This window comes from Coptis chinensis, chromosome 1, assembly GCF_015680905.1.
Source record: "Coptis chinensis isolate HL-2020 chromosome 1, ASM1568090v1, whole genome shotgun sequence".
NCBI classification, from domain to species: domain Eukaryota; kingdom Viridiplantae; phylum Streptophyta; class Magnoliopsida; order Ranunculales; family Ranunculaceae; genus Coptis; species Coptis chinensis.
Window position 1 is genome coordinate 77,434,898 of NC_141456.1, and position 1,641 is coordinate 77,436,538.

At 43.7% G+C, this 1,641-nt stretch overlaps 1 protein-coding gene across 1 annotated transcript; it reads left to right on the forward strand.

Annotated features, from left to right (window-relative positions):
- Nucleotides 1-870: 870 nt before the first annotated feature.
- On the forward strand, nt 871-1,416 carry LOC147525260 (uncharacterized). Its single transcript, XM_086578873.1, has one exon. The coding sequence runs from the start codon at nt 871-873 to the stop codon at nt 1,414-1,416; it is 546 nt and encodes a 181-aa protein (XP_086434999.1).
- The last annotated feature ends 225 nt before the right edge of the window (nt 1,417-1,641 follow it).

Genomic DNA, 1,641 nt, shown 5'->3' on the forward strand with positions numbered 1-1,641 from the left:
GTGATATATGTGACGTACAATACATATATAGGTAATACCCATACCTGCATATAATCTCCTGGGGCATCCTAAATGGCTTATGAGAGATAAGACAAGGTGATATATGTATACGACATTATAACGAGTACCCACATATATATATACTTTCTTGTCCCCAACTAAACAGTGCAATATGGATGTGCATATGCATAGGAGTTATGGGCAGTCACACTAGCTACTATCAAGTTATTCCAATGAGCTGAAGAAAGTTGATCCCAGGTTCTTACATTGAGATAAAAAGAGAAGGATGTACCGATCGGTTCAAGTCCTACTTTTGGGCTTATGGGATTACAATTAGGAGCTTCCGTAACACATGCAGACCTCTGATAGAGCTTGACGGCACACAGCTGAAAGGTAGATCAAGCGGGTGCCTTCTATCTGTCATTGCATTAGATGCAGAAGGTCATATATTTCCCATTGCCTTTGGTGTTGTTAGTGTGGAGGACAATGAAAATTAGGAGTGGTTTCTCCATTGTCTTGGGGACCACGTCGTCGGTTATGACCGGCCGCTTATTCTCATGACTGATAGGCACTAGAGTCTAATCTCCAAGGTCTCCATGGTGTTTTCGAGAGCAAGACATGTGTTCCTCATGAACCACGTGTGCAAGAACTTGATAAGAGCACCACAGCATGTGTTCGAGAAGGTTAAAACGGCAGCTTTTTCCCTTTCAGTGATGGCATTTCAAGGCAGTGATGAGAGATATCCTGAAAATTAGTCATACAACACACACTTTGTTATCGGATATTCCGATAGAGAAGTAGGCTTGCTTAGCCTCAGATGTGAAGACGTACGGTATCATTTACATCAACCACGTCGAGAGTTGGAACAAAATGATTAAGGAAGCGCGGTCGTGGCCCGTACAAGCTATGGTGGAGGAAATCAGGCGAATTTTGCATGTACATTTCTGCAAGTACAGAGATATTGCGAGTGAGTGGGCTCTAAGGGGTCAGCTTCTATTACCTTTTGCATCTGAGACGTTGGCGTATAACATGAAGAAGTCAAGTGAAATGTACGAGCTACGGTCTTCAAGGACATGTTTTATGATTATGACCAAGGAGGGGGGCTGCCATTCCGTGAATCTGGAGAGCGGGGATTGTACGTGTATGTGGTTCCAACACTTGGGTATACCATGTCCCCATGCATGCTTGGCGCTTAGCGTTGTTGGCCTATGCCACATTTCATATGTTAATGAGTATTACACAACAAAGAACTGGTTACGTACATATCAAGAGGTTTGGATTGGTATTCCCAGCAAGGAACAATGGGAAATAAACAAAGAGGATGACCGCATTCTTCCTCCTGAACTGAGGCGCAAACCAGGTCGTCCCCCGATGGAGAGAGTCAGGATCCCACCACTGCGAAAAGGTCCAAAATAGAGGAGGTGATGCACGCTATTCAACCAACATGGCCACAACAGAAGCACTTGCGAGTACTTCGTTGATGACAGGGGGGCTAGTAAATGTCCTGCGAACTAGGAGACTGTCAACAAATGCTTCAATATATGAGTTTCGAGTAGCGCAGACTATATTTTGGGTTTCATTATTTCTGTTGTCACGCAAAAAATCGGCCAAAATTGAACTGCATCATTGTATTTGTTTTGA

Bases quoted from the DNA above. Each gene is read 5' to 3' on its own strand.
- LOC147525260 (XM_086578873.1), top strand. From the start codon at position 871: ATGATTAAGGAAGCGCGGTCGTGGCCCGTACAAGCTATGGTGGAGGAA.